Raw genomic sequence first — 16589 nt, forward strand, 5'->3', positions numbered from 1 at the left:
GCAGCCCGAAGGCGTTCCTTGTCTAAAGCAAGCATCGCTCGTACCATGTTAGAATGTTATTATTTACAGTAATAACACACACCTTTGGCTTTCCAACATTTCTCCTTTTCTTAAAAGCCTTCAGAGGATTTCTAATAACTTTACTTTTACTCATTATTATACTTCAACAAAACAGAGACTCAAGAAACAGAATTAATTACGAATATTTTCGAGATAACAACAGAGTAAATAAACATGAAACAATCGACAATCACACCAGCGATATATATTGAACCATCACAGGTTAGCCACAACACATACTTTATCTCACATCACTAAAATGTACCTGATGAACACGGACGTTAATAATAACACCATTTGAGAGCAGTTTAACAGCGCCACAGTGGGTCACGCCCATGTAGAACACATTTCAAAAAAAAAAAAAAAATTAAAAATAGTTGTAGTCTTCGGAATTGAATAAATTATATATCTATTAAAAGGTAATAGTCTGCAGATTCATGATTTTGAGCCTTTCCGGAGCCCCTTAAGTAAAGTTTGAATTACCATTTACCTGTCACCCAGGAAGTCCAGCCGCCAAGGTGGTAGCACTTCAGTACACAACCATACACGCATGTACACACACACACACACACACACACACACACACACAAACACACACACATACACATACACACAACATTCCTCGTGAGTCAGTTTGTCTATCGGTGAAAACCGTATCAAAATTCCCATAGTACTTACTGAGATTAGCCTTCATGCAGAGACAGAAAACGCGGCGGGGAACTTTAAATTATACACAAGGTGATCCATATTAACATTTAAAAATCTCCGAAGAGACGTAGATCATGCTGAGACGATTAATTTAATATAAGACGCATGGGTCGCAAATGTCGGGAAATACCCCAGAAGTGGACGACAGTTGTTGGACACGTGACGTCACCAAATGACGCACCTCGCCGTACGTGCAGCAGTTGAGCGTTTCGGTCTGTCGCGCCTGATCATCCCAAACTACGTATGCCCAGTATTCCCGTCGATGTGGCCCCGGGCTTTAGTGCACGGCCTCGAGGGTTCGAGTATTGCGTCTGGCATGCAGAATTTTTTTCGTTGCGTTAGATAGTCATGTGTTTATATTGACGTAAGATTTGATGTTTTAGTTACCAGTCTCGCGATCTCCGCTGGTACACTGCAAAGTACAGTACAGCAAAAACCTACCGTATTTGGTTATAAGTAAATTAGTCTAAGCTCCAGAACTGCGTCGTTACCAGAAAATGAGCCATGTTTTATTTACTAAATAATGTCTGTAAAAAAAGCCAGAAGGGACAAAAGGAAAGAAACACAAAATAAGAACACGTTCTACTCCGTTACACCGAGGACTATAATTTTGTAACTTGTACGTTTACGACAGATCACATTTACGAAAGGTGTTCAAAATTTACACCGTTTGCTTGAATGCAAGTATTACGTAGCTCAATCATCCTTTCACGCCCAAACCCGACCGCTGCACGTACGGCGAGTACGTCGTCTGATGACGTCACATGTTCAACATTTCTCATCCATTTTTGGGGTATTTCCCGACATTTACGACCCCAAGTGTCTCATATTAAATTACCTGTCTCAGCGTCATCTACGTTGATTCGGGAGTTTTTAAACGTTAATAAGAATCACCCTTAGACTGGCTAACGATAATATAAAATGTGACACCTATGAGGTTTTAATATGGCCAACTGCTACTGATGAATGAGTAGTTTCCACCTTTCCTTAATTAAAAGTAACGGTAGAATGACCAGACTATATTAAATACAAAAATAAAATTAATCTTTGCCGCTACAACAAGTCTAACAGCAATGACTGTAGCTGAAGTGTTGGCAGAAGAGCCAACACTGTGTTGCTAGAGGAGGCCGAAATGAACGCGTTTAATTACACGCTGACTGGCGTGAGGTCTGGAACAGTTAAGGAAATTAATAGTAGCAAATAAAGTACGTAGTTGATATAATACTTAACTTTAATCCGCAATTGGTGTACATCGCTCTTGACGGTACATGTTATAATCTCAATATCAAATGCTATGGCGCCTTGCTAGGTCGTAGCAAATGACGTAGCTGAAGGCTATGCTAACTATCGTCTCGGCAAATGAGAGCGTAGTTGTCAGTGATCCATCTCTGGCTAAGTCGGCTGTACAACTGGGGCGAGTGCTAGGACGTCTCTCTAGACCTGCCGTGTGGCGGCGCTCGGTCTGCAATCACTGACAGTGGCGACACGCGGATCCGACGTACACTAGCGGACCGCGGCCGATTTAAAAGCTACCACCTAGCAAGTGTGGTGCCTGGCGGTGACACCACAGTAGCGGCTATTCTTCTATTTAAATGAAACACTTAAAATATCAATGTTTTCATTCAGCTTTTATGGAATTATTATAGGCAGTATCAGATAGGCTCATAGTCTGTATGAATTCCAGCGTTTAATAATAATGCGCTACCTCCTGATTATGAAATGGTATTCTATACACGAAAATATCATTTACTGTAATATTCAGACTTCAGGTGCAATTTTTAAAATCATAGTGAATGAACTGGAGCTAGACGACACTCAACATTATCGCATGTAACGAATCGATTCCGTTTCAGAGAGAGCCACATTTAATGATAACCTGATTATTTCTCTCATTAGTTTTTGTGCAAGGTAATTTTGAATAAGTTTTCCGACATAGTTGTGAAACGTCCCCTTAGAACAATTTATACATGACTGTGCTTAAACTGACACACAATATTTTCTAGCGCAACGCAATCTGACTTTCAAAAATCCCTACAAAAGAATGGCCCTGACTAACATTAACCTATACCTTTCACAAATCACTTACCTCACAAAAATCTTCGTTACTCGAACTACTGCAATACGGCGAGCGCCACTACTGCCAGCTAAATAAAAGATTCAAACTACTGAAGGCACTAACTACTGATAGGCATAGTTAGCAAATGAAAGATTTTAATAGAGAACAAACAATGTATTTACCTTAATAGTCATGAAAAGTCATAATATATACAGCAGCTCATGACATCCATTTTTACAAATTTCAAAACTCCGCCATTTCTCTCCCCACATCCACCACTGCTGGCGGCTCACCTCCAACTGCGCAACGCTACGCGCTGTTCACATCCAGCTGCCGCTGCCCAACACTACAACGGCAGACAACAATGCAAACTAGCCACAGACTGCACACAGCACAGCCAGTGATTTTCATACAGAGCGCTACGTGACGTTGCCAATAAGAAAATATATACAGAGCGCTACGTAACGTTGCCAATAAGAAAATATAAACAGCCTACTTACAGATATCTTAAAATGGGCTATTAGGCCTACTCATTTAGGAGAACATTACATATAACTCACTTTTAATCTAGGCGACATACTACGTTACACTAAGATACGACGCTATTTGTGGTGTCACCGCCAGACACCACACTTGCTAGGTGGTAGCTTAAATCGGCCGCGGTCCATTAGTACGTGTCGGACCCGCGTGTCGCCACTGTCAGTACTTGCAGACCTAGCGCCACCACATAGCAGGTCTAGAAAGACGGACTAGCACTCGCCCCAGTTGTACGACGACTTTGCTAGCGACTACACTGACGAAGCCTTGCTCTCATTTGCCGAGAGACCGTTAGAATAGCCTTCAGCTAAGTCCATGACTACGACCTAGCAAGGCGCCTTTAGCCTTACAGTGATTGTAATTAACCGTATCTGGAGATACTCATTTGTATCGTCAATAGCGATGTACCACAAGGATGAATTAAAGTTAAGTATTCAAGGAGCTGCATATTTTTCTCTATAGTATTCATCAAGTATCCTGTTCCAGAACTCACGCCAGCCGGCGTGTGTGTACGCGTGCCTATCGGTAACCTCACCCTGTGTCTAGACTCTTGTCTAGACACAACACTATTATCTACCAAAAAGTCAAGGATATAGTCTCATTATTGCGAGTTACGTAATCGTTGTTCTTAGACCTCTCTGAATCTTATATTGTCTCTGCTTTTACTTTTCGTCGTAGCACGACGACGGTATGAAACTATAAGTTGTTATTTTATAGGGGTCTTTCAATAAAACAATTAAAAAGTAAGGTTGTAGTTTGGTGTTACAGAGTGACTCTTGTGTATTCTGGCACTGACAGGTACGCAGACGTCGCGCAGCGCCGCTGACAAGCACGTACCCTGGTGGCGCCGGAGGGATGCGCTGGTCCTCGCCGCCTGCCTTGCCACCCTGGCGATAGTCATTCTCATCGTCATTATCACGCTCACCACTGCCCAGGCATCTGACGCCGCTAGCGAGCACAACCACACGGAAAATTCAACGGAGATATCTGTCGGTAAGTGTGTGTACGATGTGTGTGAGTTGGGTAGCGACACTATTTTGCATCTAAAACTTTCATAGCAAGTTCTCAGCGTAGTGTTCGTTCCGCCGAGCATGTTGAAGACTGAAGCACAGTGAGAAATACACTGAACCGCCAAAGAAACAGGTTTAGGCGCGAGTATTCAAATACAGAGGTATACAAACAGGCAGAATACGGCGCTGCGATCGGCAACTCCTATATAAAACAACAAGTGTCTGGTGCAGTTGTTAGATACGTTACTGCTGCTACAAAGGCAGGTTATCAAGATTTAAGTGAGTATGAACGTGGTGTTATAATTGGCACACGAGCGATGAGACACAGCATCTCCGAGGTAGCGATGAAGTGGGGATTTTCCCGTACGACCATTTCACGAGTGTACCGTGAGTATCAGGAATCCGGTAAAACATCAGATCTCCGACGCCGGCAAAAAATCCTGCAAGAACGGGACCAACGACGACTGAAGAGAATCGTTCAACGTGATAGAAGTGCAACACTTCCGCAAACTGCTGCAGATTTCAATGCCGGGCCATCAACAAGTGTCAGCGTGCGAAACATTCAACGAAACATTATCAGTATGGGCTTTCTGACCCGAAGGCTCACTCTTGTACCCTTGATGACTGCACGACACAAGGCTTCACGCCTCCCCTGGACCCGTCATCACCACTGAACTGTTGATAACTTGAAACATGTTGGCTGGTTGGGCGACTCTCGTTTCAAATTGTATCGATAGGGTGGACATGTACGGGTATGGAGACAACCTCACGAATCCATGGACCCTGCATGTCAGCAGGAGACTGTTCAAGCTGGTGTAGGCTCTGTAATGGTGTGGGGCGTGTGCAGTTGAAGTGATATGGGACCCCTGATACGTCTAGATACGACTCTGAGAGGTGACATACACGTAAGCATTCTGTCTCATCTCCATCCATTCATGTCCATTGTGCATTCCGCGGACTTGTGCGATTCCAGCAGGACAATGCGACACCACAAACGCCCGTAATTGTTACAGAGTGGCCCCAGGAACAATCTTCTGAGTTTGAACACTTCCGCTGGCCACGAAACTCGCCAGACTTGAACATTATAGCGTATATTTGGGATGCCTTGCAACGTGCTGTTCAGAAGTGATATCCACCCCATTGTACTCTCACGGATTTATGGACAGTCCTGCAGGATTCATGGTATCAATTCCCTCCAGCACTACTTCAGGCATTAGTCGAGTCCATGCCACGTCTGTTGCGGCGCTTCTGCGTACTCGCGGGGGCCCTACACGATATTAGGCAGGTGTGCCAGTTTCTTTGGCTCTTCAGTGTACGTAAGTAGTGCTGTACATCAGGTAGTTCAGGAGCCATAGAGTAGGTTAAAAATCGCAAAATGATGTGCTTGTATTTTCATTCCTTGTCAGCGGCTGTGTAAGTTTGAGAGAGAGAGAGAGAGAGAGAGAGAGAGAGAGAGAGATACTAAAAACTAAGTCATCCACTATTATAGCTGCAAGCGGAACTCGAGGAACAGGTTGTTTCGAAAATATAATTTCAGAAGATCACATCTTCTCCACGAATAGAGACAGCAACTCGGAGAAAATTTTTAACATATGCAAAGGACTACAAAGTTTTCCGTTCCAAAGAAACCATGCTGTATTACAAATGTATATCTTTTACATGTATTCGTGTACTACCTTGCAATACTTTTTACAATTACATTTCGTTTGTAAGACCTAACATTGTTGGCTGAAGAAGAAACAGAGATCTGTATTATTTACTTAAAAAATGTATAGTCCTGATCCCAGTGAACACAAAATTACAAATTGCTGATTACCAGTTTCGGTTGATTAACAACCAGTTCCCCATCATACTTACTAAAGAATCAGTATCTATGATCAATGGTCGTCACACACATACACACACACGGTCGCGCGGTGTAGCCGCGCGATCTGAGGCGCCTGGCCACGGTTCGCGCGGCTGCCCCCGTCGGAGGTTCGAGTCCTCCCTCGGGCAAGGGTGTGTGTTGTCCTTAGCGTAAGTTAGTTTAAGTTAGGTTCAATATTGTGTAAGCCTAGGGAACGATGACCTCAGTAGTTTGGACCCATAGAAACTTACCACCACACACCGTCCAACCCACCCACCCACCCACCCACCCACACCCACCCACAGACACACACACACACACACACACACACACACACACACACACACACACTAACAAGTAAGTGTGACTCACTTCATGCTTACTAAGGAACTTGAAACTAAGTACAATGTTAGTCATATCAACATTGACTTGTTACGCTTGGTTACGATGAAACGCGAATGATGTTTACGGCATTCGACGTCCCACATATTGTCTGCCATCCAACTACAGTATTGACTGCTAAAGGTTACATGTGACGGGACTGGAGGTATCCAATGGCGAGCACAGCATGAGGGCTACGGAGTATAGTAGAGTTGCTTAGACGACGAGTAACTCTCAACAGTGCTACAGTGCTAGTGGTGTTTGTACGAAGCAGAGCAACGGCAACCATAAAAAAAGCAAAAATTGCATTACATCTACAACAGTTGCCGAAGTAGACGTTTGGTGAGAAAGGAACCCAAGAAATTTCGCAAAGTGAGAGGAAATATTAGAATTTTTTCAAGATGAGTCAGTGGAACGTGTGGTGTCCTATACGCTTGACTGTGCGGGTAACGTACATGAGGAATACAGTGATGACGATAAGTGCTTAACAAGTGGAAGTGATATTGAAAATGGTGTCGAGACATGTAGCTCATCATCCTTGACGGGCAGAGTCACACATCCCGTCTCCAGTGAAACATAGTAAAGGACAATCGTTGTCCAAGGAGCGGGTAGTGAACATAATTATGTACATAGATGTACATAGTAAAAAAACCAATTATGAACAGATTTAGAGTGAGTCCGCAGCAACATGACCGTGTAGTGCGTAAGAAAAACTACGGATATTCAAGAGACAAGGCGCACTTGTTATGAAAACTGGTGTTTGCGCGTTTCAAGGATGTTCATTACAGTTTACATGATGTGCGTGATAGTGACGCACTACGTTATGTACATCAAATTACTTGTGACATATATTACAGTGATTTCAAAGGAAACAGTGCACAGTTGCATAAAGTTCAGTGCTACGGGATTGGGAGACATAAGATAACGAAATTTCAAACAAAGCTTGGCGATGCGCAGCGAACTGCGTAATCGGCCCGAAAATTTGTAAATATAAAGAAACTTATCCCATCGATCAGTAAGGAGTTTGTTTTCAACTCGGAACAATCAGGATCTGAAGAGGAAATGGATACGAAAGAAACATTGGAAATCAGAGGTACCACGAGAGTTGTATCAAGATCAAGTAACATCAATGCCTTAACGCATTCGTAAAAAATTATTGTACCGACTGTTAACCTAGATGGTAAATTGGCTGAAAAGTTATTTAGTCTGCTGCAAAAAGTTGGAGGCGCTCTGTCTCCTACAAGTCTCTCTCGTGTGTGTGGTCTTGCAAGGGCAGTGGAGAATATTTACAACACAGCATGAAGAGCGGAAAAATGGGCGTGTGAGGAGTACAACTACGGTATGAGCACCAACAGCTGGTCAAAATAACTTGCTGTTGCTTGATTCCATAAAGATGATACCCCTTTAGAGCAAATTATCCCTCCTAAAAGTCGTGCGACATTGCAGTTCACACCACCTGGAACCACTCGACAAATTCACCTCTGGATTTCTTTTTTCGTGCGTACAAAACATATTATCGCACTTTCTGCAACTGTGCGTTAAAGAATAGTCAGCTTCACGACAAGCTCCACTACAGACTGTTTCGCATTCGGTTGCATGCCATCACATTCCACAAGCTCTCATCACCCAGTTACACAAATATGATGCATTCTTTAAGAGTGGATACCTAGCTGATCGTCTTGGACCATTTATAAATTCCAAGGAGTTCGACTTTGATCTTGATGGTGCAAACCTTTGTGATCACTGTGGCGCGCCATTGTTCATTCCAACTTTGTTTTGAACAGTTCTTGAATGTGGACAATGTCAGTTTTGTGAAGTGTGATACACACATCCATAGAAGGGTGATCTCCGCACTTCCCGGACACTCGTTTTGGTCGCCCTCCTAATTTACGTGGTGAATCTTTACCAGCTACTATTTTTCCTGCCATAGTTGTTAACACAGCACCTTCAAATGAGCCTTACTAAAGATTAAACTTGCGACCTCGCACTCAATGGGTTCCTTGTTAATAATGACGATGCCGTGGCCAACATAGCACATTGGTACTGGCCAGCAGAAAAATGCTCCTATCGTAGCACAAAAATGGCGTATATGCTCGTGTTTAAAAGATTCAGCTGAAAAGTGGAGTATCAGCTGCTTCGTTCTACCGTTCCCAGCACCTTTAAAAAGCTTTCCAAAAATTTCGGCATGAGAACATATTCACGCTCTTTTCAACATGCAAGTCACCTCTCACTCACACAAGATCTCCTAACTATAACTCTCACACTCTAGTCCTTCGCGCTGTACCTGCCCATTCTCACTCGCTCATTCAACCCAACTCATTGTCATTATTTTTGTGTCTTTCTAACTCTCACTATCTCCTGCGTCACAGCCACAATATCCTGTCCTGCCATTACTGTCTCCTCCTCCCGTCCCTCCTTCCCTCCTACTCTATCTCTTAATCCTACTATCTCTTTCATGTCTTCCCACTGCTGCTGTCTCTTCTCTCTCTCTCTCTCTCTCTCTCTCTCCACCTCGTCATTGTCATACGCTCTGTCTCTAATTATCACTGGCTCTCACTCATTTTGAATTCCTCCGTCTCTTACTTTCCCTCTCCCATTGGCACTGTCTCCTTAACTCTTTCCCTAGCACCGTTATGTCACTTATCAACTACGTACCATTGCCAATGTGTGCCTTACTTTCTCTCCATTGCCACTGTCTCCTTCGCTCTTTCTATACCACGACCACTGTCTAGAATCTACCAATATTAATTACTTTCCTACCTCTTTCCCACTGCCGCTGTCTCCTCCTTCCTCAGCTAAGAAAGTGCGAATCTGTTCACATGCCAAAATTTTTTGGAGAATTTTTATATGTCCTGAGGAAAGTAGTATGAGACAGCTGGTACCCACTTTTCAATTAATATTTTAAACAGGAGTATATTAGCCTCCGGCAGGAGCATTTTTCCGCTGGTTCCCTTCTTTCCCCTGCCACAGCAGGGTATGTGCTCACCTAAAAATAACTTCATGTGTCAAAAGAATTTTGATAGTTTACTTAGGTGAAATTGAAATAACGTAATGCCAATTTAACGCCTCAGACCGCGTTTGAGTGCACAAAAATTTTACATGTGATTCAGTACTAAAACATGAGGTTTCCAGAACTGTTCTGTTGATAGCAAGACACTTTAACGCACATCTCTCCGCGCTACGTCACTTTATAAGCTACGTTTTCACTTCATGACAGATTTTACGTGTGTATTTTACATGTACACGTAGGGTAACTTTGAAACTCTGTATCTCGGAAACAGATGAAGTTATCAAGAAATTTTCAAGGTTATTCGAGATCTGGATCTTAGGAAAATATCGTAAAAATTACAACCATTGGCTGTGCACAGCTGTGTTGGAATCTACGGCTCGGTTTTGGTACTCAAAAACCGTGGTATCGGGATATTTCTCGATAACGGGAATGGGAAGATGAAACTTCTAGATAAATGCCTTGAGAATATACCGTTGAAATTTGAGCAATTTGATGCGGTTATTTATTGTTTAGACTTCGCCTCACATCGGATTTTACTTTCATATTTTACGTTTACATGTAAGGTAGCTTTGAAACTCTTTTTAGCGGAAATGGACTTCAGTAACATTTTCATGGTTGTTCGGGATGGGGATCTTAAGAATATATCTTAAGAATTTCAGCTATTTACTGCGAATAACTGTCTAGGAATCCGCGGTTCGGTTTCGGTACGAAGAAATGGTAAAAAAAAAAACACTTTCGAGGTTTTCGAAGGAACAGCCCACGAACTTATGGTGCCTCCATAAGCTCTTTGAGGCCTATTCCAGACCACATCAAATGCAAAAAGTACCAACCGATTTGCTCCATTTGCCTAAGTAGGAGGAAATTTGTAATACTCATACTTCGACCCTGTACTCTAGGATAGTGACAGTAATGCGATCCTTCCGTTGGGTATGCAAATGGTCCCTAGCTCAAGGGCTATCCAAAACACTAGACCTACCATCACCAACAGAACCCGAGGAGCGCCGGAAGAATCGCGTTTTCATGCCCTGCGTTTTGGAACATATTTGGCAGCGCATGCTGTTGCAAGCGTACCGACCCTCCAGGGTACCCGAGAGCGCTAACGCGCTCCTTCCTGGTCCCCATGTTCCACCTCAGTTACGCGGCTCGCAGACATCTGAACACTTTCGCACTATTCCATGGATTACACTCTACGCAGAAAGATGGGGTACTCTAATTCCGTCCGGTTGGTACGAGGTGGCGGCAGGAAGGGCATCCGGCCATCCCTTAAACATTAACATGCCAAATCCGATTAACGATGGCTGACCCTGCGTAACTGCGGGACAAGGCTCAAGCGATAGACAGAATAGCTGTTGCAAGCGTATCGGCCTTTTAGTACCCATGATCTGAAGATGGTTGTTAGTCAACTGAAATCGGTAATTAGCAAAGTGCAATTTTATGTTTTATTGCCATCAAGACTACTGAGATTCTTATGGGGGCTTTCCGGTCTAAGTGCCATATTTTCTGCTCATGTTCAACATTTCTTTCTGCAATTTTTTTTTCATACAAATCTTTATTAGCAAACACAAGCGCATGTCTCAAATACTATTCAAATAACTTTTTTTTTGGGGGGGGGGGGTAAATTGATGAGCATATGCAGCACAAACTGGCTGCCAAAATACTTCTGCACGGACTGCGCAACTAAACGGTTCGCACGATTGAGGGTGAAGTGTACGCCTGCAATCAAAATTAAACATGTGTACATTATCAGAATTAAATTCTCTTTGGCGTGAACCTCGAAAATCAAATTTCCTGAAGTGCATTTCAAAATGGTGGTCACTTGAAAGTCCTGGAACTGAAACTGGACATATTTCGTTGCCTTTCAATGCAAAGAAATAATACACATTATGAAAAAGGAATTTTTTTAGATTCATGCCAAAAATAACAAGCGTCTTTTTTATTAAATACAACACGGCAACCCCTTTTACCACGTAGTTATTTTAATCATGCGAACCAGTTTTTTCTTCTTTTTCTTTTTTTTTTTAAAGATGTAATCTCCAGCAATTTACATTAAAAGTTTTGAGTTCGATTTTTGTGTATATAACATTAAAATTTTTCAGACAGCCATTAGTTTGCTATTCCTGTGCCATACAGTAACCGTAGCACTTCTTCGAAGGTCTCATTTTCTAAAGTGCGATCTCTCTGGCCGCAATTCTAGGCTCGAGGCTGCTCTTGAACGAGAGCCAGTCCGAACGATTAAGGCGTTTCTCGCCCTTTTTCGTGGCGAATGAGCAAGCCTTAGCGCCGGTAACGACTCCCACGACTTTCGTGTTTTGCAGTACACCCTTAAATCTGTCGTTAAAATGACGCAAGGCCGATTTTTAGCAATTTGGATGACTTTTACGCTCGAGAATATGTGTTGTGGAGCATAAGTCCACATTAATGTAAGTCAGCGCTTCATTTTTGTTCGACGTATAGTCTCCAAGACATCTCTCCATCACATTGTCGGCCGTTTATACATGTCAGCAGTAGCGTCAATAACTTCAATGCTCAGTGGAGGCTCATGATAAAAACTGTCCAGTGCCCTGTTCATCTCAGCTTGCTTCAATTTACACCAACTTTCAGAATAGTAATCATGCTGTGAATTGTCGCCGGCAGCGGTGGTCGTGCGGTTCTAGGCGCTCCAGTCCGGAGCCGCGCTGCTGCTACAGTCGCAGGTTCGAATCCTGCCTCGGGCATTGATGTGTGTGATGTCCTTAGGTTAGTTAGGTTTAATTAGTTCTAAGTTCTAGGGGCTGATGACCACAGCAGTTGAGTCCCATAGTGCTCAGAGCCATTTGAACCATTTTTTTTGAATTGTCATTCGTTGATACAGAGTCGCCATGATCGCCTTTTTCCTTCTCCTTTAGTCGAAAACATATTCTTGTTGGGCAAGTACAACACCTGTGTCGATATTTTCTTCGATCTAGAATTTTACAGTAGTTTTATAGAGAAAGAGATATGAGATATACTGTGAAGCAGTAGTGAGAATCCTCAACTCCTTAAACAAATGTCTAAAAGATGATCGTGGGTGAGCACCACATATTATTCTTACAGCACACTTTGGCGGTGTGAAAACTTTCTTCTTTACATCTACATCTACATCCATACTCCGCAAGCCACCTGACGGTGTGTGGCGGAGGGTACCTTGAGTACCTCTATCGGTTCTCCCGTCTATTCCAGTCTCGTGTTGTTCGTGGAAAGAAAGATTGTCGGTATGCCTGTGTGTGGGCTCTAATCTCTCTGATTTTATCCTCATGGTCTATTCGCGAGATATACGTAGGATGGAGCAATATACTGCTTGACTCCTCGGTGAAGGTATGTTCTCGAAACTTCTACAAAAGCCCGTACCGAGCCACTGAGCGTCTCTCCTGCAGAGTCTTCCACTGGAGTGTAGCTATCATCTCCGTAACGCTTTCGCGATTACTAAATGATCCTGTATCGAAGCACGCTGCTCTCCGTTGGATCTTCTCTATCTCTTCTATCAGCCCTATCTGGTACGGATCCCACACCAGTGAGCAGTACTCAAGCAGTGGGTGAACAAGTGTTCTGCCTAAATTTTTACAAAGGCACAGACGGTGTTTAGAAACGATAGATTGCATGCAAACGGTGGAGGCGTGTTTGTCGCTTTTAGTAGTAGTTTATCCTGTAGTGAAGTAGAAGTGGATGGTTCCTGTGAATTATTATGGGTGGAGGTTACACTCAACAACCGAGCTAGGTTAATACACTCCTGGAAATGGAAAAAAGAACACATTGACACCGGTGTGTCAGACCCACCATACTTGCTCCGGACACTGCGAGAGGGCTGTACAAGCAATGATCACACGCACGGCACAGCGGACACACCAGGAACCGCGGTGTTGGCCGTCGAATGACGCTAGCTGCGCAGCATTTGTGCACCGCCGCCGTCAGTGTCAGCCAGTTTGCCGTGGCATACGGAGCTCCATCGCAGTCTTTAACACTGGTAGCATGCCGCGACAGCGTGGACGTGAACCGTATGTGCAGTTGACTGACTTTGAGCGAGGGCGTATAGTGGGCATGCGGGAGGCCGGGTGGACGTACCGCCGAATTGCTCAACACGTGGGGCGTGAGGTCTCCACAGTACATCGATGTTGTCGCCAGTGGTCGGCGGAAGGTGCACGTGCCCGTCGACCTGGGACCGGACCGCAGCGACGCACGGATGCACGCCAAGACCGTAGGATCCTACGCAGTGCCGTAGGGGACCGCACCGCCACTTTCCAGCAAATTAGGGACACTGTTGCTCCTGGGGTATCGGCGAGGACCATTCGCAACCGTCTCCATGAAGCTGGGCTACGGTCCCGCACACCGTTAGGCCGTCTTCCGCTCACGCCCCAACATCGTGCAGCCCGCCTCCAGTGGTGTTGCGACAGGCGTGAATGGGGGGACGAATGGAGACGTGTAGTCTTCAGCGATGAGAGTCGCTTCTGCCTTGGTGCCAATGATGGTCGTATGTGTGTTTGGCGCCGTGCAGGTGAGCGCCACAATCAGGACTGCATACGACCGAGGCACACAGGGCCAACACCCGGCATCATGGTGTGGGGAGCGATCTTCTACACTGGCCGTACACCTCTGGTGATCGTCGAGGGGACACTGAATAGTGCACGGTACATCCAAACCGTCATCGAACCCATCGTTCTACCATTCCTAGACCGGCAAGGGAACTTGCTGTTCCAACAGGACAATGCACGTCCGCATGTATCCCGTGCCATCCAACGTGCTCTAGAAGGTGTAAGTCAACTACCCTGGCCAGCAAGATCTCCGGATCTGTCCCCCATTGAGCATGTTTGGGACTGGATGAAGCGTCGTCTCACGCGGTCTGCACGTCCAGCACGAACGCTGGTCCAACTGAGGCGCCAGGTGGAAATGGTATGGCAAGCCGTTCCACAGGACTACATCCAGCATCTCTACGATCGTCTCCATGGGAGAATAGCAGCCTGCATTGCTGCGAAAGGTGGATATACACTGTACTAGTGCCGACATTGTGCATGCTCTGTTGCCTGTGTGTATGTGCCTGTGGTTCTGTCAGTGTGATCATGTGATGTATCTGACCCCAGGAATGTGTCAATAAAGTTTCCCCTTCCTGGGACAATGAGTTCACGGTGTTCTTATTTCAATTTCCAGGAGTGTAGTTGGCTCCTTTTACCGACCTCCCGACTCAGCAGCATTAGTGGCAGAACAACTGAGAGAAAATTTGGAATACATTTCATATAAATTTTCTCAGCATGTTATAGTCTTAGGTGGAGATTTCAATTTACCAGATATAGACTGGGACAATCAGATGTTTAGGGCGGGTGGTAGGGACAGAGCATCTAGTGACATTATACTGAGTGCACTATCCGAAAATTACCTCGAGCAATTAAACAGAGAACCGACTCGTGGAGATACCATCTTGGACCTACTGATAACAAACAGACCCGGACTTTTCGACTCTGTAAGTGTAGAACAGGGAATCAGTGATCATAAGGCCTTGGCAGCATCCCTGAATATGGAAGTTAATAGCAATATAAAAAAAGGGAGGCAGGTTTATCGGTTTAGCAAGAGTAATAGAAGGCAGATTTCAGACTACCTAACAGATCAAAACGAAAATTTCTGTTCCGACACTGACAATGTTGAGTGTTTATGGAAAAAGTTCGAGGCAATCGTAAAATGCGTTTTAGACAGGTACGTGCCGAGTAAAACTGTGAGGGACGGGAAAAACCCACCGTGGTGCAACAACAAAGTTAGGAAACTACTGCGAAAGCAAAGAGAGCTTCACTCCAAGTTTAAACGCAGCCAAAACCTCTCAGACAAACAGAAGCTAAACGATGTCAAAGTTAGCGTAAGGAGGGCTATGCGTGAAGCGTTTAGTGAATTCGAAAGTAAAATTCTATGTACCAACTTGACAGAAAATCCTAGGAAGTTCTGGTCTTACGTTAAATCAGGAAGCGGCTCGAAACAGCATATCCAGACACTCCTGGATGACAATGGCATTGAAACAGAGGATGACACGCGTAAAGCTGAAATACGAAACACCTTTTTCCAAAGCTGTTTCACAGAGGAAGACCGCACTGTATTTCCTTCTCTAAATCACAGCACGAACGAAAAAATGGCTGACATCGAAATAGGTGTCCAAGGAATAGAAAAGCAACTGGAATCACTCAACAGACGAAAGTCCACTGGACCTGACGGAATACCAATTCGATTCTACACAGAGTAAGCGAAAGAACTTCCCCCCCTTCTAACAACCGTGTACCGCAAGTCTCTAGAGGAACGGAAGGTTCCAAATGATTGGAAAAGAGCACAGGTAGTCCCAGTCTTCAAGAAGGGTCGTCGAGCAGATGCGCAAAACTATAGAGCTATATCTCTGACGTCAATCTGTTGTAGAATTTTAGAACATGTTTTTTGCCCGCGTATCATGTCGTTTTTGGAAACCCAGAATCTACTCTGTAGGAATCAACATGGATTCCGGAAATAGCTTTATTTGTTCATGAGACCCAGAAAATATTAGATACAGGCTCCCAGGTAGATGGTATTTTCCTTGACTTCCGGAAGGCGTTCGATACAGTTCCGCACTGTCGCCTGATAAAGTAAGAGCCTACGGAATATCAAACCAGCTGTGTGGCGGGATAGAAGAGTTTTTAGCAAACAGAACACAGCATGTTGTTATCAATGGAGAGACGTCTACAGACGTTAAGGTAACCTCTGGCGTGCCACAGGGGAGTATTATGGGACCATTGCTTTTCACAATATATATAAATGACCTAGTAGATAGTGTCCGAAGTTCCATGCGGCTTTTCGCGGATGATGCTGTAGTATACAGAGAAGTTGCAGCATTAGAAAATTGTAGCGAAATGCAGGAAGATCTGCAGCGGATAGGCACTTGGTGCAGGGAGTGGCAACTGACCCTTAACATAGATAAATGTAATGTATTGCGAATACATAGAAAGAAGGATCCTTTATTGTATG

The 16589-nt window shown here is 44.3% G+C and overlaps 1 protein-coding gene across 1 annotated transcript in view; it reads left to right on the top strand.

The window, feature by feature from the left end:
- The window catches only part of LOC126188735 (peptidoglycan recognition protein 1-like), a 127508-nt gene that overhangs the window by 66000 nt on the left and 44919 nt on the right, over window positions 1–16589 (top strand). The window contains exon 2 of the mRNA XM_049930343.1: window positions 4160–4354. Within this exon, the coding sequence (XP_049786300.1) occupies window positions 4160–4354 (195 nt within the window). The remainder of the gene's footprint in view (window positions 1–4159; window positions 4355–16589) is intronic.

The sequence above is a fragment of the Schistocerca cancellata genome, chromosome 5 (assembly GCF_023864275.1).
Source record: "Schistocerca cancellata isolate TAMUIC-IGC-003103 chromosome 5, iqSchCanc2.1, whole genome shotgun sequence".
Classification (NCBI taxonomy): Eukaryota; Metazoa; Arthropoda; class Insecta; order Orthoptera; family Acrididae; genus Schistocerca; species Schistocerca cancellata.